Below are 18,750 nucleotides of genomic sequence, written 5' to 3'. Positions count from 1 at the left end.
CGTGGGAAGACTGAGGGTCCCCACCAAATGTGTCAGCATCTTCTTTAAATATTGGGGGAACTGCTTAGCTCAAGAGGGCTGGATAACTTGAGGATTGTTTCAACCTACTTATACCACTAACTGCTGGAAGACTCCAAGTTTTTGGTGAATGAAGAAGGTGTGTGAGGAGGCTAGGTTTGGGGCTGATATTTCTATCTGAGATCCTAGCCTCAAGTGGTGCTAGATGCTATCTTGCAGTGTAACAAAGACCTAATGGTCTTCCTAGGGAATCGACAATGGGATTCCAGAATGACTGATGGCTTTAATTTCTGAGTAACAAAAACACTAAGGGGCAGTACAGATGGGCGGCTGGAAGTTGCCCCTTCCTGCCCTGGGTCAGTGCCACAGCAGCCACATACTGCAGCACCAACTCATTCCCTAAAAGAAGTTGCTCTGAGCAGCTTCCTGGAAGGGCCATCATAGGTGTGCTTGCACGCCATGATGATGCCCCTTCCAGATAACGTGGTGCCATGATGGCGGTGGGGCGGTAGAACTGGGGCTTGGAACATGTGAATACTCCACCCTAGTTCAGCCCTAGTATGCTGTCAGGCAGGCACAAAGTGTCGGTCTGTACTGCCTCTAACTGTTTAGGATAATCCCAAAGTAGATCGATAGGGAAGCTGGCTCAGAACATTGCAGGGGTAGGTCCAGCCCTGGAAGAAGAATGGGATATAAACAAACAAACAAACAAACAAATAAGTAATACATTGTGGATGTTGGCTTACCCATCTTTGCCTTTTTTCCTAGTGCAACAGGATATGTAGAAAGCCAGGGAGGAGGATAGAGAGCTATGCAAATCCATTTAGCTTTTATCTTGGTAATACCTGGGTCCTTTAAATGTTTTGGGGTTTATGTGTCCTTTCCACGGGAAAGCTTCCTGGTGTTCCACAGGTCATCGTGACCTCTTAGGAACATGTCTGACTCCAGATATGAAAATATGAAATCCCCATATACAGCGCAAAGTATGTCAGGTTTGCTAACAAGAATGATTAGGCTTACATGTGTAAAGGTAAACATTTTAAGAGTCTCCAGCAGTTGGCATGACTGGGTATGCATTTTGTTAAGAGACAACTCAAAAAAAAAAAAAAAAAGAAAAAGAAAGAAAGAAAGAAAGAGAAAATGAAAAAGAAAAAGAAAAAAGCAGGGGGTGAGGAAGCTGGCCTTAGTGAGAGAATGTCTTGGAGAAAAGGAGACACAAATGTATACAGTTGGCCCTCCTTGTCCATGGATTCAAGTATCCATGACTTGAATATATTCAAAAATATATACATTCCAAAAAAAACAAGTCTTGATTTTGCCATTGTAGATAAAGAACACCATTTTATTATGTCATTGTATTTGATGGGACTTGGGCATCCACAAATTTTAGTATCTATGGAGAGGTTTTGGATCCAAACTCCAGAAGATAACACTGTATTTTATAACTGGAGGACAAAAGCTCACAACTTTATTAATTACAGCTGAAGAGTGCTGGTTTGGCATGAGGCATTGATTCAGATATCCACTTATTTGTGATGCAAATAAGTTTACTGGCCAACCTAAAAACCAAACGCGTTTCGACTAGCGTCTTCATCAGTGGTAAATGATGCATCACAAATAAATGGAGCATCCAGCATTAAGTTTATTGGCCAACCCATTCCTTACTTTAACTGGATGTGCCCATGCTAGATAAATCACTATATGCTGTTCATAATAGCTGGTTTTTACCACTGATGAAGACGCTAGTTGAAACGCGTTTGGTTTTTAGGTTCTACTTTTCCCATCGATTCTTGTACTTTTATCATTGCCATATGTCCTCCAGAAGTGCAAACATTTCTTGATGCACTCTGAATGCTGGACATCTTTTATATATATTGGCTGGGATTTACAGTTTTCAGCTTTGTACACACTGGCAATATTTGTATGTTTATTATGTATTCAAATAGATATTGTATATCATTGACTGTTCTCATCTTCAGGCATAGCACACAGCTTTGCATATATATTCTTTTGCTTGCCTATTTGTCAGATAATTATTGCTCATATACTATCTTTTGAATACTCTATGTAATAAAATCTAGCTATTCAATTTAGCATTGTTACTTTTCCCTAGACTTTTTACTTTGCCACAAGGTTTTTTTTGGTTTTAAGGCAACATCTTTTTGTGTGTACTACTCTTTTTGCCTAGCCACACCATTTGACCACACTGATTTTACTAGGTCTTACATGCCTCTAAAATGCTGGAGGGCATCATTCCCTGTTTTTGCAGCCCTTTTCACATTCACTTCTGATTTTGCTCCTGTTTCATTTGCTCCTGATTTTTCATATTTCTTTGTAGACAAGGTAACATTACAGGTAATTTAGTAAATATCTGTGGTTTATGCTCACTGTGGCAGAAATTGATGGATTATAGGGATCATTTTCTGGAGTATTATTCTATGATATTAATTATTTATATTTTCTACAAGTTTATTTTTAATCAAAAAGTTATTTTCAGCATCTTCTTACCTCCCAGAAAATCTATACATGTTAAAATGGACAATGTTGCATTAAAAAGTGACTCATGCAAAGGTAAAAGAAATTCACTCTACTCCCATATATAGCTCATCATCAGGATTTCAGACCATCTAAAACACCAAGACAGCAGGTCTGAAATCTAATGTATAGTAAAGACTGTCTAAATGTCCACCCTTTGAGATATCAAGCTGCATAAAAGCAATAAATTACCTAAAATAACAGTGCAGACAGACATTGAAAGCAGTTACACAGACAGAAAAATTACTGTCTGAAAAAGATACTTTAGTGCCTTTGATTTGTCTCTGTCAATCATACTCAGTATTTTATGTTCTCTGTCTTCTTATGGTAGTACCAAGCTCTAGAAAATTGGAATTATTGTTCAAATCACAGTACAAAATGAACTCAGAGGATCGTCCAGTCTAATCTTCTGTCTCTGAAATAGAAAGCAGTGTGGTGTTCCAGCCTCTAGGTACACCCATTGCCAGTGGTAGGTGGTAGCTACCATGTCCACGAAACAGTAAATCCCCTCTGAGGCTTAGTCCAAACTGGAAAAGAACTATTGAAGGCACCAAATCATATCCACCCCAATAGGTTCAGCACTTTGGAAAGTTCCTTTCACGTTTGGACTAAAACTCAGAGCAGATTCACTTACCATTGGCAAGGAAACATCTGGCTTTCAATGCTTGCCACATACGAGTAGGGTACTTTTAAGATCCCTCCTGTAGTAAGTTGCCTTCTGCAAAGCTGAGCCAACTTTTTATTTACAGCACTTGAAAAATCCTACTCCTTAGGCAACAACTCTCTTACCCTCTTTTCCCTTGACTATTATTTAGTCCAAAGATATTCTGCTCTGGACTAAAATTATGCTGCTAAAATCCTTTACACCTTCCCTGTTCTGAGTACAAACTACCTTTCTTTAAATATCTCTATGGATTCTTATCCATGCTTAGTTCCAGCATTAGCTCTTCACTTAAAGGGCTCCCAGAGTTCAGGTTAGAATCACATTCTAGAGCTATGGGCCCCTACAAATCCCTTTTCTCCCAAAATAAATACAAGTATGTTAAGCATGCTAGCTTAAACATGCAATTGGCAAGTATGTTAAGCATGCTGGTTATCTTCTTTTCCATATGTTGTTCTTTCTGCATCAAAAATGCCCAATTTAAGACATTAAACTCTTCAGGGGACTGTCTTCATATGGCCCAATTGCACCACAAAAGCAGGAGTCTAATCTACACTGCAGATATAATGCAATTTGACACCACTTTAACTTCCATGGCTCAATACTATGGAATTCTGGGATTTGTAGTTTTGTCAGATATTTAGCCTTTTTTGTCAGAGCTCTGGTGCCTCCCTAAACTACAAATCCCAGAATCCCACAGCATTGAACCATGATAGTTAAACTGCAGTATTTCTGCAGTACAGATGAGGCCTGAGGAAATAGCAGCTGAAATTCTACCTTCAACATTATTATTAAAGGCAAAGGTACCCTCCTCTCTTTTTCATGTGGACCCTAGTTACATACACAAATGAAAAAGTATAGTCAGTATGCACCAAACCATAAAATTCATATATTGTAATAAACAGAAACCATACAACGTCACACATATGGTTTGTGATAAGCAGTGTGGCTAGCACTCTCTTTCCACTTATTTGGTCACCCTCGGATATGCATATTATTTATTTTATTTATTTAAGGTACATTTGCTTACATGTAAACATAGACACACATCCCTCCCACATTAAACACAGGGCAAGGGTTGACTATGCCTGTAAGGTTTGTGCATTTGGCATAGGCTCTGTGAGCATAGGAATCGGTTTCTTGATGCAATTAGGAAGCACAAGGGTTGAGCCTTACAGAAGAAGCTCCGTTAACACATTCCCAAGCACGGATGGCCACAGAACACATTCTTATATCCCCTCCTACACATTTAGTACACATGCAGAGAGGGATGAAGCAAATGGACTTACAGTGTAGGGCTAGTTTCTCCCAACGCAACCCAGCCCAACCCTGGCAGCTAGAACCTTGGCAGCTGTTTTTTGGTTTGTTTTTTTAGTGGATCTTAGCTTCTTCACTACCAAAGACCGCTTCCACAAGCTGTCAAAAAGACTGATTCATTGACAGCTGCTCATTGGGGCTTGCTGGGCTACAAACCACACGGAGAAGCTAGGAAGCCTGAGGCACTGTGGCTCCTCAAACTCAGCTTCCTACTGCTTTAGTTTGAAATGCATATTAGGCCTTTTCTCTGTCTGGTTGAATTTTTTGAACTCTGCTCTCCTGCCTTGTGTTGCATACCTGAGCAGAACTAGACCATTAACTCCCACATGGATGAAAGATACTGAGATAACTCTTTGAACCCTCAAGTGCTCCTATATTTCAGCTCATTGTTATTTAAACGAATGTCTCAAGAGAGGAGAAGGATCTCAGCATACATTTTGACTTTATTTTTCTGGGAAGGGATGTAATGTCTTTTTCAGTACCTGGCACTCTAGGAAAGCTACTTTCCTACTGAAAGCACTGCTTCAGCAAGTTCATGATCTCTGAGTTCTTCTGTTCTGGACTCACTATAGTGGTGGTGGTGGTGGGGCTGGTGCTTTCCATGTCAGCAAGACTGTGTATTGCAGTGGATTTCAGTGTGAAATTCAAAGGAGCCATCATCATTTATTTATATTTATTTATTTGTATCCCGCTCTTTTCCCAGGACTGGGACTCAGAGCGGCTTCACAGTATTAAAAAAAAATTAAAATAGTACAATAAAATAAAAAGTACATTGAAAAGAATGTTTAAACTGGTCCAATATCGAACATCCCAGCCTGTCCTTATAGTAATTCCTTAAATACCTGTGTGAACAGGTAGGTCTTCACCTGCCGGCAGAAGGCCATCATGGAGGGAGCCATTCTGATCACCCTGGGCAGGAGGTTACAGAGTCTAGGGGCGGCCACTGAGAATGCCCTCTCTCGTGTCCCCACCAACCGTGTTTGTGATGATGTTGGGACAGAGAGAAGGGCTTCCCCAGAGGATCTTCAAGTCCAGACCAGTTCATACCAGGAGAAACAGTCTGGCAAATAGTGTGGACCTGAGCCATGTAGGGCTTTGTAGGTAATAACCAGGACCTTGAATTGTGTCCGGAAACAAACTGGCAACCAATGAAGCTGTTTCAACAGGGGCATTGTATGGTTTCTGTAATCTGCCCCCGTTAATAGCCTGGCAGCAGCTCTTTGAACCAACTGAATTTTCCAAACACTTTTCAAAGGCAGCCCCATGTAGAACCCATTACTGTAGTCCAAATGGGATGCAACCAAGGCATGTACTACCGTGGCCAAATCTGGCTTCTCAAGTAATGGGTGCAGCTGGCATACAAGTTTTAAATGTGCGAAAGCACTCCTGGTCACAGCAGAGACTTGGGCCTCCAGGTTCAAAGCTGAGTCCAAGAGTACCCCCAAACTGCGAACCTGTGTCTTCAGGGGGAGTGTGACCCCATCTAACACAGGCTGGATCCCTATTCCCCAATCTGCCTTCTGACTGACCAGGAGCACCTCTGTCTTGTCTGGATTAAATTTCAACTTGTTTGCCCTCATCCAGTCCATTACTGAAGACAGGCACTGGTTTAGAACCAGGACAGGCCTCCTTGGATTGAGGTGGGAAGGAGTAGTAGAGTTGAGTGTCATCTGCCTATTGATGACACCGCACCCCAAAACTCCAGACAACCTCTCCCAGCGGTTTCATGTACAGTGGTGCCTCGGGTTACGAAAATAATTCGTTCCGCGGCCGCTTTCGTAACCCGAAAAGCCTTCGTAAGCCGAAAACCCATAGGCGCTAATGGGGAAAAAAGCCGCGGCTCTGCCGCGGCTCCATTTAAAATAGCGCCGGAGTTTTTTCGTAACCCGAAAAAACTTTCGTAACCCGAAACAATAAATCCCTATGGGATTTTTTCGTATCCTGAAAAATTCGTAACCTGGGTATTTCGTATCCCGAGGTACCACTGTATATGTTAAACAGCATAGGGGACAACACATAACCTTGAGGGACCCCACAGGTCAATGACCAGGGGGTCGAACAGGAGTCCCCCAGTACCACCTTCTGAGTTCACCCCTCCAGGAAGGAACGGAGCCACTGTAGAACAGTACCTCCAAGCCCCATCCCAGAGAGGCGGTCTAGAAGGATACCATGATCGATGGTATCAAAAGCCACTGAGAGGTCCAGGAGAACCAACAGGGACACACTTCCCCTGTCCAGTTCCCTGTGTAGGTCATCCACCAAGATAATCAAGGGTGTCTCTGTTCCATAGCCAAGTCTGAAACCAGATTGAAATTGATCTAGATAATTCGTTTCATCCAGAAATCCCTGGAGTTGGGAAGCCACCACATGTTCCAGGTGGATCTAAGTCAAGGAAACCATGGCCCTGAACCTGTAGGACCTGAGTAGAGCAGCAGAGAACCAGAGATGATGCCTGTTCGAAGGTGTGTCATTCATGAGGTTGACTTGAAGGCAGTTAACAACAACCTCTTCTTAGGGATTCTTCTTAGGTGCCAGACATATTTGGGGGATAGAGTTCAGCACACTGGCTAGATTTAAAGTCCAAGACAAAACCAATGCAAATATATCATCCTCTTATCATGGGAGGCACAAGCTGTCATCGAATGCTGGACAGCAGAGAATGTTAATATCCCACAAAGATGACACTCTGTTGGGCACTTTGGGAAATTAAAATGCTACAGCTCAGGCTACACAGCCAAAATGCCTGAGAGAAGCCATTCCTCATGCCTTCCCCCAAATGGTGAAGCTGGCCATGAATGTCCTGTCAAGTATAAGACATTTTGAGTATCAAGCAAGGGTGTGAGTAGTAAATGGGCACACTGACTTTGCAGCTTGCTTTGTATTTCCTAAATTTCTTGTAAGTCTGAGGGAGAGATTGTCAACAACTCTCTAAAATGAAGTGTCTGCAGTGTCAAGCCTGCTTGCCACCATATCTCTCCTCCAGCTGCCCACCTCTGCTCACATGCTCTGTAACAAACCTTTTCCCCAAATCTATGACTATCAGACGCTGGCAGTAAATTACTCAGTGATGAAAGAAACTCCACAAATGACCAGAGGTTGTTAAAGAAAGTGATGGGATCCCCAAAAGCAACCAGATGTTCTTATACAACATTCATGTTAAAAATTTGGATGCTGGCCCTTTCTCAGTGGCAAATCCTGAAAAATCAATAATGTATTGTATTCTAACATTCAACAATATTTTCCAAAAGCAGCTTTAGTTTGAAACATGCATGGCTGTAGTAAGGTAGCGCCTGAGGCTGGGAGAGTTGGGAGGGCTGAGGGTGACCAGGTGGAGGAAATTAGGAAGGAGGGCCCAGGGGAAAAGGAGGCGGAGCCTCCAGGGGGTATAAGTAAGGAGGAAAGGAGTTGTGTGGGGAGAGGGTTAACATGTGGAAGAGGAGGATGTGGAGACGTGGTTGAGTGGGAAAGAGGAAAGGTAACCTGTAGCCCCCAAAGGGTAGGAAGACTGGTGTCCCTGCAAAGGAGGGCAAGCCCTCGGGCTCTGGGCCCCCAAGAGGTCTTTAGACTCAGAGACCCCAGGGAGGAAGGAGAATTCTTGTATCCAGGAGAAGGCAACTGGAGACGGAGGGATGCTGGGAGTCTGGAGGGCGAGTGGTGGGACACCAAGGGCAGCCGCTGGGAACAGGGCCCTGAGCCACAGGTCTGGGAGAAATCAGAGAGAGAGGCTTTGGAGAAGCACTCAGGTGGATGCCCAGGAAGCGGCCAAAGCCTTGTGGAGGACACTGGGACCATGGCCTTTGCCTAAGTCCTGCAGCACAAGGATTGTGGGACTAAAGTTGAGTTGGGAGTTTGTGTTGTGTTACTGCACCTTTTGAGTTACTTGTTGCCATTAAAGGCGCCACTGTTGCTGCACTTCCGGCCTTGGAGAGTTTGTTTCCCATGTGTTGAGTGCTGGACAGGGTAGGAACGCCCCCACCATGCAACCGGCCATGCCTACCCTGCCCACAATGGCATAACATGTCTAGAACATTTTGCAATAATATGCAGTGTTTTTTCCCCTCTCTTCTCTCTTGTTGGACTCCTGCTGATACAGAGACAGTTCTTTCATTTTTTATTTCACATTTCCAAGACTGAATAATGAAACTGAAACTAAGTTCTAGTGCTAAACTCTGTTGGGTCCTGGTTTTTCAAATTAAGCCCTTACCTGAAAATAATTAGTTCTTGGAAGGAAACAAGGAAAATAAGCAGTTCAGTTAAGGGAAGCTGGTTTTTTAACCGTACACAAAGAGAAGCGGGCAATTCCTGACATTTTAAGGTCTTTGACGCATTTGGTTTATGGCACTGAGTATTTGTGTATTTCCCTAAAAGGTATGCATTTAAATAGTATAGCTTGATTTCTAAAGGAGAGATTTGAAAGTTCAGTTCTGTCTGATCACTCTTGCCATCTCAAAAGAGAGCCTTTCCCTCTATCCCTGCACATGTAGAGAATATCTGATGCTTGTCAGTGGGAAGAATATGGTTCCAGAACCCACCCACCCCCAGTGGATATCCAAATTTGTGGATACTCAAATCCCACTAAATACTGTTGTCAACAAATAAAATGGTGTCCCTTATATAAAATAGCAAAATCAAGGTTTGTTTTGGGATTTTTAAAAATATATATTTTCAGTTCATGGATGCAGAATCTGTACAGAGGGCTGACTATACTAAGGTACATCAAGTCATAGCTCATGCTGGTTACAAATATGTCACTCAAACAAAAGTTTAGACAAGAAAAAGATGCTTCATTGCATGTATTTACACACACGTAACCTCACCTACTGCTTCTGACTCTCCTCTGAAAATCAATCAAATACAGATCTTAACTGGCAGCTTTGCCAATATTATTTTTGTTATCAGTAGCAGAGATAAGACATTTTGGGAAGACTGATCTTCAGTGCAGGTTCCTATGTGATATCAGACCCGATTTATTTACAAATCCCATCTGGCAAACATCCTTTCACTTTAATCCATGAATTAATTGTCCATCACTGCTATTTGGCATTTTGATATATCAGCTGCTTCAGCCTGTAGTATTAAAGATGTGCTTATGTTCAGTAACTTTGCACAAAGACAAAAAATAACAGGTGGGAGGAGGAAAAAGCATGCAGCATATGATCACATCTTAATACAGGTTGAGTCTTCCTTATCTGAAGTGCTCAGGACCAGAAGTGTTTTGGATTTCAGATTTTTTCAGATTTTGAATACATGCATATATGCAATGAGATACCTTGGAGATGGGACCCAAGCCTAAACAGAACATTCATTTATATTTCATATAAGGAAGCTTGAAGGTAATTTTATACATAATATTTTTAATAATTTCATGCATGAAACAAAGTTGGTGTACATTATACCATCAAAAAGCAAAGGTGTCACTCAGCCACCCATGAAAAAAGCTTTGGATTTTGGAGCATTTTAGATTTCAGAATTCTAGATAAGAGAGATTTCATCTATGAACTGTAGTAGAGTGTGTTTATGTCAAAAATGAGGATTTTTAAAATATCAGATTTTTTTTTCCGTCTTCTATTTTCAAACATAAAACACAGGTTAGAGCAATCTATTTTGGTGTCTGATGTGAAGTTGAAGGCTTTCCTGGCCAGCATCCATAGTTTTTTGTGGGTTTTTTGGACTATGTGGCCATGTTCTAGAAGAGTTTCTTCCTGATGTTTCGCTAGCATCTGTGGCTGGCATCTTCAGAGAATGCTTGCCTAGAAAGGAGTTGGGTATATATATTGTGTGACCTGGAAAGGCAGGAGTGATTTGCATGTTTATTGTTCTGTTGCTAATGGCAGGCCTCAGGGTGGGAGGGTATGCAAAGGAGGTTTAGTCTCTGCTTGATTAGTGCTCATTGTCTGCTGGGAAACCCCTGATCCTGGGAGATTTCTCATTTGCATTTGGTGTCCATTGGCACACTTACTTTTTCCACCTAACTCTGCCTTCAGAACTGGCAACATATGGCCTTCATAGAAAGATCACTGCGCTCTGAAAAAATAGGGGTTGTATGATTTTTTCCCCTACAATTTTTGTGTGATGTAGATGCCAGTGAAATTTGAAAGCTCTGTTGTTCTTGTTTTGTGCCTTTAAGTTGACTCTGACTTAATGGAGATCCGTATGGGTTTTCTTGGCAAGTGTTCTGTATGCTTTCTGGTTTGCCTAACAGAGGTATCATAAAATATGCATTTTAGATTTTAACAGTCAACACAGCTACTCCTGCAGCAAATGAAGAAAAACGTTGTCACTAGCCTGATACTTGTATGGGTGCTTGAATTATACCACCTGTCTATTAGAATTATGCTTGGTGAAGATCAAAGGAAAGATCAGGACTTTCATGAAGAATGACTGGGGACTCTACTACACCAGCCCCATTCTTGCCGCAATTGTGCTTGTCAATGCAAACGAAATTATACATGTTTATATTATAGCCATGACCACATGCCTTCACAATCATATGACTGCTGTCATTGTGCTCCTTCCTGACTCCTTAAACCTGCCTCCTGCTCTATTACCCTACCCAACATGCCTTCTGTTTTTTAAATTTTTATTTATTTTTATTTTTACTTTTCCATGAAATTCCAGAGTTCAACTACTGCAATTTAAGCCCAATTACATTCTTACAGCCTAATCATTCTGCCTCGCATCTTTCTCTGCAAGTCTCCTATTCTCTGTATGTGGTCTTGATCTCTTTGGGACCTCTGGAACTCTTCAAAAACCATAACTCAAAGGTGTTGTAAATATCTTTTATGAACTGGTATCTACATACATTGCTTTACCTGTTCATTTAAAAAGCTGGGAAGTCCCAGTGGAATCATAGTGCTATAACTGTACAATGTGAAAGGGCTTCAAGATATAAAAACAGAATTTGAAAAGAAGGCTCACAAACATGACAAAAAAACAAGGTTTCTCTTCAGATCCAGCACCTAACATAACTAAGGATTTTACTGCATCAGAAAATAAAGGCAAAACCTACTAGGAGTGGAGCAATTTTCTCTGTGCTACTCCCTTGTAGCACTTCCATTCTCTTCCTGAAGGAAGACAATAGTTGAAGCATGTTTTTTTGCTGAACAGATTTTTCCCTTTCAGTAAAAGGTATGCTTTGATGGCCATCTCCCCTTGAGAAGTGCTACAGCATCATATGGAGCAGCATGGAGAAATCCACTATGCTCCTGATCCGTTTTGCCTTTTTTTCCCTCATGCAGTAAAGTCCTAACTCAATTGGTGTACCAGGATGACTAGATGTAGCCACTAGAGCTAATGTATCCTAAGATGGTTAGACTCCTGAACCATATAAAACAATGGGGAAACCAAATTGCAAGCAAACACTGGGACCCTTTCATACTACACAGCATTATCATTCCACTATGAGTCTGCTAATGTTCCAATCATCAGGTCTGCAGTTTAGCAACAGTATTTAGGGCTCTGGTGCCTCACCAACAAATCCCTGGATTCCAAAGGATACAGCCATGACAATTAAAGTGCTATAATTGTGTGGTGTGAAAGAGTCCCAGGTTTGTGATTGCCTGCCATTTGGTTACCCCGTTGTTGCATATGGTTCACAAGTCTAACCATCTTTGGAAACTTTAGTCTTATTGGTTGTATCTAGACAAGCTAGTACACTTATTGAATTAGTTACACTGCCAGCTGGGTTACAGAAGTTGTCTTGCAAATCATCTGGAGGGCAGCAAGTGAGGGAAGGCTATGCTACAATGTTTGTTTGTTACTTAATTATGAAATTAAACATGTGACTTTAGGGTGTCCAAATTCTCAGTCCTCTTCAAAACATATCTCCCTGAAATTGCTTTGGATAATTTTTCAAAATAGGAGGTAGTTGAAACAACAGAAAAAAGCCAAAGACAAACAATATACAATGGACTCTCATTATTCATGGGCTTGCCACTTACAGGTTTGAGCTTCAGTGGATATCAAGCCCTGTTATTCTTAAAGGAGGTGAATGTGCTGCCATAGCGAAGAAGGGTGTGTGTGTCTGGAATAGACACCCCCCTCCCTCTGGATATGAAAGGACAACTGTATACAGCAGTAGTGACTGCAATAAGCATTCTTTCCTTTTTATATATCTTGAATGCATACATAACTTTTAAAATTGTAGCTTTGCTTTATGTCTTTCAGGCTCAAAATAAAAGAGTTTAAAATATCATTGTCAAGCAAAAATCTCAATTCCTTCGCATGCAGAGTGGCATGCTCTTGCACAGAACCAGTTCAGGTAAGCAGAGCAATTCTTTATGGCAACCTCATCCCTCTCACCATTTCGCATGTGTTGGCATTCCTGGTCCTTATCTCAGGCCCTTTTCATTTCCCAGTGCAAATCTCTTTCAAGTTAATTCTCAATTCAGATTTTTAATTTTCATTTGATGCGTGAACATATAAGCCTATGGCACTGTTCTCTCCTTCTCATGACTTCTAAGTACATTTTTAAGAAGTGTGTGCAGTGTTGAAGTGGAAACGGTCACTCCAGTTGCCACGAACAAATACCTAATCTGCAGGTCTGTGATGGTGAACCTATGGCACACAAGCCAGAAGTGGCACACATCACCATTTTGCCTGGCACTTGGTGGGGAGGAGGAGGAACAGGTGCGTGTGCCCATTGCTCCATTTCCTGGACCTTTCCCAGCCTCCAGCTATCTCTCAGAGACAACTGGAGGCCGGGAAAAGTGCAGGGGGAGAAGGAGCAACAGATGTACGCCATGGCTCCTCCCCCCAGAACTTTTCTCAGCCTTCAGTTGTTTCTCGAAGACAGTTGGAGCCTGGGAAAAGCACAGGGGGAGAAGGAGCCGCAGGTGTGCACCATGGCTCCTCCTCCCAGACCTTTCTTGGCCTTCAGCTGTCTCTCGAAGACAGTTGGAGACTGGGAAAAGCACAGGGGGAGAAAGAGACCAGAAAAGGTGCGGGGAGAGAAGTGGTGCCCCCACTACCGAGTAACATTCAGTGCCGGCCCTGTAAAGGTTCACCATCACTGCTGTAGGTTATATTTGAGAGAAAAGCACTGGCAAAAGCACCTCTGAGTATTCCTTGCTTTAAAAACCCTATGAAATCCATAGGATTGCCATCAGTCAACAGATGACTTGAAGGCATATACGCACACATAAGTTAAATATGAGAGTAAAATTTTCAAATAGTCCATCATTTTAACCCAGAGATACTTGGATGCACATATATGTTCTTACCTGCAATCTCATTCTCTTCCAGATTGATTGTTTCAAGGGCTTGCAAGGAGGTCAGCTGCTCTGGAAACTGCTGAAATTTGTTCCTGGAAAGGTTGATGAGTCTTAGATGCGACAGTGTTCGGACTTCTTCTGGCAGGCGATGAATGTAATTTCCTTCCAGATTAAGTTCTGCAATTGGACAGGATGGGAAATTGTAATAACTCTGACTGATTTGGAAGTTGTCCTGCCAAATTCCATTTTATGCCTGTTAGTAACAAGAAATAAGGACTGCAGAAGAGATGAGGCCAAATGATTGGTGGCCTCTTTCTTGGATTACAGCCTCCAGAGTACTTCATTTCCAGCATGGCCACTGATCATGCTGACTTGGGGTCCAAAAGAGTAACCATGGCCGGTTACAAACCGGCATTTGGGACGTCTGGAGGACGTCCCATTTTAAAAAAGGGGTGTCTCTTCTAGACGCCCCTGGGCCTAATACGGACTCCGTCCATACAAGATGGCACCGGCCCTTCTACATGGCCGGCGCCATCTTTGCGTATCGGACGCTGAGCATCCGTACGCGTCGCGTCCTCATTACCACCAATGTTAGAAAATTATCTAGAGTGATTAATTTGCCCATCATACTCTTGAGTTACACTAAAGTATCAGACTTCTTTTGCTCATACCGAATCTCAACTTTCCTCTCTCTCAAAGGCTACTTTGTGGGGAATTGATGGCTGAGGAGGCTTGTTAAAAGAGATGTCTAAGATTATTGAGCCTCTGATATTCAGCTCAGAAACACAGTCCATTTCAAAAAAACATGAAGCAAAGTCTTGGTATTTCAGATAGGTAACTTGAGCCTTCATTCAATATTCTCTCTAATGAGAAGTCTACAGAAATCTCTATAGACCAATTTAAGAAAGAGACATGCTGACTATGATCAGATGCTTAAAGCATTTATTATTAAGGCAGAATTCTGAAGAAGGGTACCAAGACTAACCATCTGTGTTTGTCCACTGTATGCCAACCATTGCATTTCAATGCCACAACTCATGCAGCAGATCTTAAAGGGGGGACTGCAACACTCTTCTCCAAACTAATTAAAAAATAAAGGAAAGAAAACTGAAGTGAATTTTTAGAATCAGAGGATGTGAGAAAGCAGCAAAGATCTCAGCTCTTATAAACATCTGAAGTGGGCAGGTAGAGTTGTCCTTCAGTATCCATGGATTCTGCACCTACAGATTCAACCATTCATAACTTGACAAAATTCCAAAAAGCAAAGCTTAAGTCTGCTGTTTTATGTAAGGGACACCATTTTTCTATCCCCACTGTATATATTGGGACTTCAGCAAGCATGGATTTTGGTATCTACAGCAGGTCCTGGAACCAAATCTCAGCAGATTAACAAGGACCCACTCTACCACCATTAGCCTGGTTTTCTTCTTCATTCTCATTATAGTTTGCTTCCAAATGAACTAGAAAAAGCCCTGCTGAATCAGATTAAAGGGTTTGCTAGTTCAGGGGCTCTTTCACAGTACATAATTTTTGCACTATGATTCTTCTTTAACTGCCAGGGTTCCATTCTGTGGAATCCTGGGATTGGCAGTTTTAGGAGGAGTGTATAGAAATTTCAGCCAGAAAATTCTGGTACCCTCCCCCAAACTACAAATCCCAGGATTCCATAATTGCACAGTGTAAAATGGGACCCAGTATTGTTTTCCACAGTGGCTAGTTTTTGGGAAACCCATAGGCTGAGCATGAGTGCAATAACATGCACATATACCCCATGCCATTAGAAGCAACATACAGCCAGCATAATCACTAAGTGTCTTATCCCTTCATGACATTTACTTATCCCCCTTTTAAGCAGTATATATTAATATATATCAGAGCCTGTGTGTTATAATAGTCTTAGAGTTGGACTATGGAGATCAGGGTTTTATTCCTTGCTCAGCCATGAAAACCCACTGGGTGATCTTGGGTAAGTCACATTCTCTTAGCCTCAGAGGAAGGCAATGGCAAACCTCCTCTGAACAAATCTTGTCAAGAAAACCCCATTACAAGTTCGCCTTAACGTTGCTGTTAAGTCAGAAACAACTTGAAGGCACGCAACAGCAATAACAAAGCAGTGACTATTGCCACAACTAATGAGGCCACTGGGCTCCGGCGGCCGCAGCGGGCCTCGGCGAAGTCTCGCACGACCTTTATTGTGATCGCGCGAGACTTCGCCTCTAGGCCGCCGCCATTTTGTTTTTCAAAATGGCGGCAAAGTCTCATGCGAGACTTCACCGCCATTTTGAAAAACAAAATGGCGGCGCCCGGGAGCTGGGAAAAGCCGTGATCGGTTGCGGCAGTGGCAGGGGCAGGCAGGGGCCGGCCAAAAGGCCTCCGCGGGCCGGAGGTTGCTGACCCCTGCCATAAAACATGCTATTTTAAGTATTAAACTACAAAAGGCTTATGAAACAGGTAAACCCAGCTCTTCAAAGGCAAAGTTCCCACCCACATACACTTGTACAGTTACTATGAAGATGGTAGCTGTACTTAAAGGGAACATTCTCTTTCAGGTTTTATCATTCAGCGTTTCTAGAAGATATTTACTTTTCTAATAACAAGTACTGAATAGCTTTATTCTTAAAAGGAAAAAAAAAGATAGAAATGCTAAAAGCCTGGCTCATAAAGCTAAATCAAAAGGAGGACTGGATGTCCTTGATGTATGCAAATACCGTAACAAGTTTCAGTTAAAACAACTTTTTCTCTTGCATAATAAAAGTATGGATAGGAGATGAATCCCAACAGAATTAGCCACAGAATCATTTTGAAAACTGATCTTTCTAACTTGTAATAAAAAAACCTATCAAATTAATAGACAATCCTTTTTTAAATGTTAGAATCAAAGCTGGAAGAGACCACAAGGGTCATCTAGTCCAGCCCCCTGCCATGCAAGAATACACAATCAAAACACTCTCAACAGATGGCCATTCAGCCTCTGTTTGAAAATCTCCAAATAAGGAGACTTCGGCGCATTACAGACGTGCCAAAGGGGCGTGCTAGGGTTAGGAAGGGGCGTGGTAGGGTTGAGAAGGGTTGTCACTTCCTGACGCCCCTCAACTCTAGTACGGCCTGAGTCTGTACAAAATGGTGGCGCCCGTCTACACGGGGCCGCCATTTTGACGTTGCGGACACATAGCATCCGGACGTTGCATGGCGGAAATGACGCTGCGAATGCGCGACTAGCACCTTGCGGCGCCACTTCCGGAGCCCAGAAAGAAGCCCCATTTCGGCGCTTCTTTCTGGCTGTGCCCGGGAACCGCACGGTTTGGCCGCTGCAGTTCCCGGATGCAGCAACTGGCCATTTTGGGCAGTCTGTAACGCGCCTTCATCATACTCCTAGGCAGCATATTCCACTGCCGAACAGCTCTTACATCACAAAGTTCTGCTTCTGAGCAAGGAGCAACATCAACTGCTTCGTCTACTTAGCATGCGTCACTGTGAGCTAGCAATTGGACTGACATGGAGCCATAATTTGTATGATGCATCATATATGAAAACATGAGGAATGTACAGTACGTCCATTTCCATGATGAAGGCCTTGTCTTTAAAGCTGCCACAATGCTGGCCTCACCAGTGTTGTCATCACTAGGGCTCGTGTCACCCGGTGTGTTAACTCATGGCATCACCCTTCCATTGACCTCCTCCTATACTACATCATACAGAAACCTTAGTAATGTTTTTTGTACTAATATTACTTATAAATCATAATTCCCACATATCACTGAATGTAACAGTAAGAGTTGTGATTTAAACAACTAGCACAAATAAAATTATACTTTTAAATTACAATATCATATGCTCAGCCTAAATGTGTTTACATATATGTCATTTGATGTGCTTAAAGTAACAATTTGGTAAAATGTAGTGTTTTTAAAGAATTAAAAATTATTGTAATTTTAAAGTTTTTAAAAAAAATTTTTTTTAATTTTAAATTTTAATATAATATCTTCTTTCTCCTCCCACTGAGCCTCATCTCACTCACACCATCTCCTGTACCTTTTGACACAAGTCTCTGTACAGGTAGCTTCAATGACACTAGACGTAACAACTGAAAAAGTGATGAGAAATATATTATTTCTCTGCTCTTCTCAATACTGGTTAGTAAGTTATTAAAGGACATGGATATTATTTAGTAAACCCAAAGGAACCAAATATTAGACTTTTTAAAACTAGTCTGCATTTCCACACTGACCATAGAGGAGAAAGGTTGCTTCTCCAGTTCTTCCATTATGACCAACATGGAAATACAGGCTACTAGATTCTTGGTAGGCTAGTATTAAAAACTGTCTTCCACCAAACAACTTGGCAGAGAAGGGATAGAATAACCTATTTCTCGACTTGTCTGCCTGAAATTCCTACTCTGCTAGATGGGTGATCAGGCAAGTTATTTAATAATAAATAAATACAGGGTCTCTTTACTATACATGCTTAATTCACATTGCTTCTGCCTCCATCCTGCCAAGAATGCATGGTACAGATGTTAAAGTGGGAAACCCACCTACTGCTACAGAAGTAACCTCCTACTGAAGACAATGTGGAGAAAGCTGAACTACCATTTATTACCTCAAGGTCTGGCCTTTCTCTGTACCCCATCTTTCTGATATCAGTTTGATATTAAAGGCATGTTTTAGGCAAGTAGAAGGGAAGGCACCGCCTAATACAGGAAACTTGCCATGCTATATTATTATTATTATTATTATTATTATTATTATTATTATTATTTATAAAGCGCTGTAAATGTACACATATAAAGACCATATTTGACGATACTGAGCCAGAAGAATGGGGGAAAGCTCAAGAGCACAGTCAAGGATAGATCAGTTAAGATTAATTAATATCAGAATGTGTGTAATCCTTTCATTGATAGGAGTGATGGTGGGTGATAGACCTAGAGCTTACAAATAAACAGATACCCAAGTATACTTCCCTCTGGAGGAGATACTCTGTTGTCTAGAGATACTTGCACTGATT

At 41.8% G+C, this 18,750-nt stretch overlaps 1 protein-coding gene across 8 annotated transcripts in view; it reads right to left on the bottom strand.

The window, feature by feature from the left end:
* Nucleotides 1-18,750, bottom strand: part of LRRC20 (leucine rich repeat containing 20) — a 147,713-nt gene that overhangs the window by 73,642 nt on the left and 55,321 nt on the right. For 4 of the 8 annotated variants that reach the window (XM_042456636.1, XM_042456632.1, XM_042456635.1 and 1 more), the window contains exon 4: nucleotides 13,753-13,920. In XM_042456636.1, coding sequence (XP_042312570.1) covers nucleotides 13,753-13,920 — 168 coding nt within the window. Of the gene's footprint in view, nucleotides 1-9,909; nucleotides 10,315-13,752; nucleotides 13,921-18,750 lie in introns of those variants that run through there. The other 4 variants (XM_042456629.1, XM_042456634.1, XM_042456631.1 and 1 more) reach the window with 2 other exon arrangements.

This window comes from Sceloporus undulatus, chromosome 3, assembly GCF_019175285.1.
Source record: "Sceloporus undulatus isolate JIND9_A2432 ecotype Alabama chromosome 3, SceUnd_v1.1, whole genome shotgun sequence".
NCBI classification, from domain to species: Eukaryota; Metazoa; Chordata; class Lepidosauria; order Squamata; family Phrynosomatidae; genus Sceloporus; species Sceloporus undulatus.
The sequence above is the reverse complement of the archived record's forward strand: the minus strand, read 5'-3'. Positions and strand labels throughout refer to the sequence as shown.